This window comes from Halyomorpha halys, unplaced genomic scaffold, assembly GCF_000696795.3.
Source record: "Halyomorpha halys isolate HHAL.00 unplaced genomic scaffold, Hhal_1.1 Scaffold508.1, whole genome shotgun sequence".
NCBI lineage: Eukaryota > Metazoa > Arthropoda > Insecta > Hemiptera > Pentatomidae > Halyomorpha > Halyomorpha halys.
The window spans coordinates 116,880-122,340 of NW_027106467.1; the positions used below are offsets into that span (position 1 = coordinate 116,880).

The 5,461-nt window shown below is 33.0% G+C and overlaps 1 protein-coding gene across 2 annotated transcripts in view; it reads left to right on the forward strand.

The window, feature by feature from the left end:
- The first annotated feature begins 59 nt into the window (after positions 1-59).
- The window catches only part of LOC106683727 (uncharacterized), a 29,969-nt gene continuing 24,567 nt past the window's right edge, over positions 60-5,461 (forward strand). The window contains exons 1-2 of one of the 2 annotated variants that reach the window (XR_010842719.1): positions 60-1,421; positions 3,617-3,816. Coding sequence is in view for 1 of the 2 variants with exons in the window: in XM_014425384.2 (XP_014280870.1) it covers positions 1,083-1,421 (339 nt within the window). In the remaining variant the exon portion in view is untranslated. Of the gene's footprint in view, positions 1,422-3,616; positions 3,817-5,461 lie in introns of those variants that run through there. The other variant, XM_014425384.2, reaches the window with a different exon arrangement.

A 5,461-nucleotide genomic window follows, 5' to 3' on the forward strand; every position in this document is an offset into this window, starting at 1 on the left:
ATGGTGGAAGGGGATAATGCTGAGTCAGATATATAGGGTTATGCACCTTAACTGATCTCGAGCGATTTATAATAAACAGTTGTTCAACACTTCAGACCATTACAAACACTATTAACAGCGGTATACCACAGCTGTTTGATCGTTAATGCCTTAAGAGAAGTATTCGCGATTATAATACCCGCAGACACATATATACAAAGAGACACACCGAGACCATTTAGCGACTTACATGGACTCAGGAGGATCTCACAACATCTATTTCCGTTAGAAAGTGGAAAGTATCACGATAAAATCCTGATTACCACATATGTCTATGAAAAAAGTAAAAATGGTTTACGTTTTTGAAAAAGAATCACATCTCGCAAATGCAATTTTCCTGACATTTCTCAGACTGCATCGTTCAGTCGCAAAACCGCTTCCTTCTTTTCATTGGTTTCCTCCCTGCTCCTTAAAATTCAATTGCTAACATAACTATTCTCCCCCTAATTGTTATAGATATCCATTTCGATAGTTTCTCTTATGCCCCGCCTAATTACCTAAACAAATTGGAGAAAGTCTTCTCTATTTCCTGTCTTAAATCTCTACCCCCCTCTTCTTCTATGTATTAATATATGCTATGTATATAGAGAATGCCACATCCCTTTATTACGATTTGGTTATAGGTCATGAAGTAACTTAAGTTTCAGTTAAGTTCTTACGAGTTTGTTTTAATGTAGATGTAGCATTTTCTTCCCAATAAAATTAAATCTTAAATTCTTTACTGGACGCCAATGGTTAAAATTGTTTTCGAATGACACATACGGTATATATTTCAACTTTCAATATGACCAGAATTGAATAATAGTCTGTACGTACCCACTCTCCTTTTCTTATCGGATTAGAGTATATGAGATTTAAAACCCGATGAACTGCAATCTTAATTAAATAAATACCTATATTTTATATTTAAAATTAGTTTTAAAACCTTTTTACTTTCCATGTGTTTTAAATAGATAACCTACATTATTTAACAAATGGAAAGAAAATATTTTTAATCTTAAATTATGTAATATTTAAACGTACACACTAGCTAACATTAACAAATGATGTTTACCGCGATAAAAGATGAGATGAAAGTCCGGCGGCTGAGGAGGGAGAAGGCTCGAGAGTTCGATCTGTACATTAGGAATATTATGGCTGCTGCACTGAAGTCATGTCAAGCGGACGCCTTCAGCTTGGAACAACTTACCTCCTACGTTGTCGATAAGATGGAATACGACCTGAAGAACCGCATCAACGCCATGCTGGCCATAGGAACAGACTACGGCCTAGTCCGGAAGAACGGTAACAGGTTCACGGTCCAGGGCAGCATCTCCAGCATAGAGAACGCTCTCAACAAGTGGACAGATAGGAACAGGTTCACTGCGAGGCGCACCTGCACTGTTAAGTACCGTAAAAGTAGATTATGGTAAATAAACAATACTCATTCGGTGCTTGTCAATTTTGCCTCGTTCAGTTCTACCTAGTTTACCTACGTAATAACACTACTGTTAACAATTTAAACTTAAATAAAATAAATTATTATTGAATATTTTCTCAAAAGGACTTTTCATGTTACTTTTAAAATTATGCCATTTCAGTCATAAGAAGGGGGAGTAGGGTTATTTTATAGGTAACTCGCCTATTCTTATTAGAGTGGTGTGATCAAGGTTTATTGCGTTAGACCCAGAAACAATAATATTCAAACAGCCCAAACCGGAATCGAACCGACGTCACAGCAGACTCGATGCCTCTACACTTTCGACTGCAATGGTCTCACTTTCCAAATTCATTTGATTCTCTCTTCATCTTACTTTGTCCATATACCCTGAGCAGAGGTTCTGCAAATTTTCCACATTCCTTCTGATGATACCCCATCTCTCTTCTGATATATTGCAATAGTAATTAGGGAGAAACTCCCCATAGTTAAGAAACACTGACATGGTCAATCGAAATAATGAAAGGTAACGTGAGCTCCGAGGGCGTGGTCTGTTTGGCTTAATTCCCTCTCCCAATGTTTGTCACTTTTCTGCTTCCATCTCTTAGCTTCTCAACCTTTCATAATATCGTCAGTACAATGTTAAAGTGGGGTATATTTGAATTTCTGAGAGGATTGTGATTGAATTATGGTTATACCTGTATGTATTTAAATTAACATATATAAGGCTAATTTCTAATTTATACGTAAATCAACATTTTGTATGTTTAAATTGTTAAGTACTTTTATTTATTATTATTTTAAGGTATTTTCTTTATTATTATTTTGAGGTATTTTCTTTATTATTATTTTGAAGTATTTTCTTTATTCTACATTATTATTAGGTAATCAAATTTGTTTAGGTATTTTTGTTATTGCGGAGAGTATTGAAAATAATATCCAAGAAAGATAAATTTTCAAATACGGTATTTTGTACGGAGGATTTCAAGAGTCCTCACTAAAACTAAACCTTTTGAAAATAATGATTTTTGTTTACACTTCACCAGCATTGTTCTTTTTTCTCTAGTGATTTATGTTACATAATTCATATTTTTGTCGTAGTACTCTGAGGGTTAGGATCCCATGTTTCTAATCTTGGTTGCCATGGAATCCGTAATTCCCACCTACGTAATCCTGTTGCTAGTTGTACGTATGGCTTCTTACTCTCCTTGAATTGTTCCTCTTTATTTAAAATAAAATTGTTAAGATTCAAAGGGTCATCATATATAAAAGAAGGTGAGGTGCTGAATACTTGAGGATTAGGGATCATTAGTCATTTTCTTTTCCGGACAACTTAAGAGTTAACAACAGATTGCTTGATCAAATTGTAGATTGCTTCTAATATTGACGAATGACAACCTGTATTAAAACTTCGATGGTTAAAGATGTAATAGTTGATATTTTTAATGGTTCCCAGTTGATTTACATTAATAAGTAAACGTCATCCCGAATATTATTACTTTTTTATGACCACGATGCTCTTATCAGTGGAATTATCGACTATTTATCTTAATTAAATCTTTAAATTCTCTTGCTTGCATATGTTATCTCCATCTTTCACAAATGATAAATTTTGCCCAGTTCCATAGAAGTGGATTTATGAATGGGCCTGGTCGGAGGCTGCGCTCTCTGTAGGCCACATATTGATCTGCTTGGCCTCGCTCGCTCTCTCTTGCCCACTGTATCTTCCCCTTTGCCACTCGCTTTCTGTACCTGTGTTAGGGGTAGCCTTTGCGATCCCTTTAGGGCTCTCTTCTGTCATCATTGGATTATTTTAAGAATATGGGTTTTTTTTATTTATTTATTTTTGGTGTATAATAGTGTAGTAAAATATTTCGTGTAATTATATTTCTATAATATATTTATGTATATCGTGTAAATTAGTGTGATTTTAATTTAATGTATGTAATATATCTGCTGATTAAAATAAAACCTACATAATCAATTTAATGAATATTGATCTGAAGGAAGGAAAGAAACTATAATTTTTTTTAATTAAAGAAATAGCATAATATGAAAATAATTAAATTTAGGATACACATGAAGTATAAATTAAATAGAGTTACTACATGGTAAGAACGAAAAGGCCAAATCCTGGAAATGACGAGTTCTGTTTTGCAGTGCAAACCCCTTCGTGGTCCGAAGTGGTAAAGGGGAAGCTATCCATTTCGTGTAGCTGCGCGTCAGTACTCAACTGCAATAAAAAGATAGACCAGCAGTTCTTTTTTCAGTTCGCCACACTATTGGGGCGAAAAAGATTGATGTTGAAGAAGAAGAAAAAACGTGTAAATTAAATGCTCCAACATTTATTAAAACACAAATATTACAAGCACTTTATGTACAGTATAGTTTTTTTAATAGGTTATCATTAATAATAGGCACATACATAAATAAATAAAAAGTACTACACAATCAATGAAGGGTCTTGAGTTCAGTACTAATGATATATTTAACATTTTTAAATTATGTATTTATTTCTAAGCTTAAATTGCCAAGTGGTTAATATTGCTGATATGCTATTTTATATAGATGGTGTTAAGGCTGCTCATTTATCTTTTTTTTTAAATTTTATAATCCATATTTGTAGATTAATTTAAGGTACAATATTATGTTTATTATTGTAAATTTAATTAAGGAGACTATTTTAGTGTTAACTGTGCGAACTATTTGTTTATTATAAGACAGCAATCACAACAGTAGCAAGTTGAGAGGACTTAGTTAAGCGTTAAAATAAGGTTGTGAGCTTGTATCACAATGCTAGAAAGCTCCTCTCGTGTCTTTGCTTTCTTTACTTCTATTACTCCAAAACAGACATATTTATATTTTTCTTTTTGGACAATTTCTGAATATATGTATATTTTTGGAATAAATTATTTTACATTGTTCTAATCTAGTACACACCAAAACTGTTAATTAGATAAAGAATAAATTAAATTTTGTGTATGTGTAAACTGTATTATTCTTTCGTTTGCTTTGACCACGAGTGCTTACTATATATCGCAACAAGGTGAACACGAGATGAGTCTGAAAAGATTAATGAACCGCTTCATAAGATCCATCTTCGGTATCTCTCCCAGACGGTCTCATATCTGAGCAAAGTTTGTTCTTTCCTAATATCCAGAAACAATACCTCCTTGTTGCATTCTTATTCCAATCCTTAAGAACTAATAATCCTTAAGAATCAGTTAGAATAAGAACTTAAGGAGAAACAACCCTTCCTATATAATTGATCTAATCACTTATTGCTTCCTTTGAAAAATCAGTTATCGTTCGTCCTACCTCATTTTGGAATTCCTTACCCATATCCATATGTAAATCGATTAGATACCCATCTCCTTGATTATCATGTCCATTTTTTTTCGTCTTATTTTCTTTTTTTAAATATAATTATTATTGTTATTTTTAACTTCACACAAAACTGTAGCCAGAAAAATACTGGTCAAACTGTCCACACTGTTATTCTCAGTCTTCAAGTGTCCCATTATAAGATATCGATTTTTTTATTTCATCCACCATTACGAGTGGAGTGATCGTGTTCAAGGACGCAAAATGTCGTAAGTCACTACTGGATGGTCCTCATAAGTCGTGGTTACAATCTACCTCTTCGTTTTAAATTGGTGGCCCAAGTTAGAGGTTTCTTACCTATCTCGGCCATACACAAAAATAGAGGAAAAATAAATGGCTTTTTAGAATAGAGTCCTAGCCCTTAGAAAAAATGAAAAAATGGATGGATGGATGAATTTAGTTGAATTATTTTTGATTTGAAGGATTTTATTGTTTTTATTTGGGTACTGTTTATGTTTTCTATAGACTGTTACTCTTATACAAATTAGGTGACATTGACGAAACGTGATGTCTTCCTTAACGTTTTCTATGTATAATAAATCTTTGATAAACATTAGTAAAAAAGTTTTGAAGAAAAGAAAGCTTAGTTCGCACCTAATATATATATGTTATATTTTATAT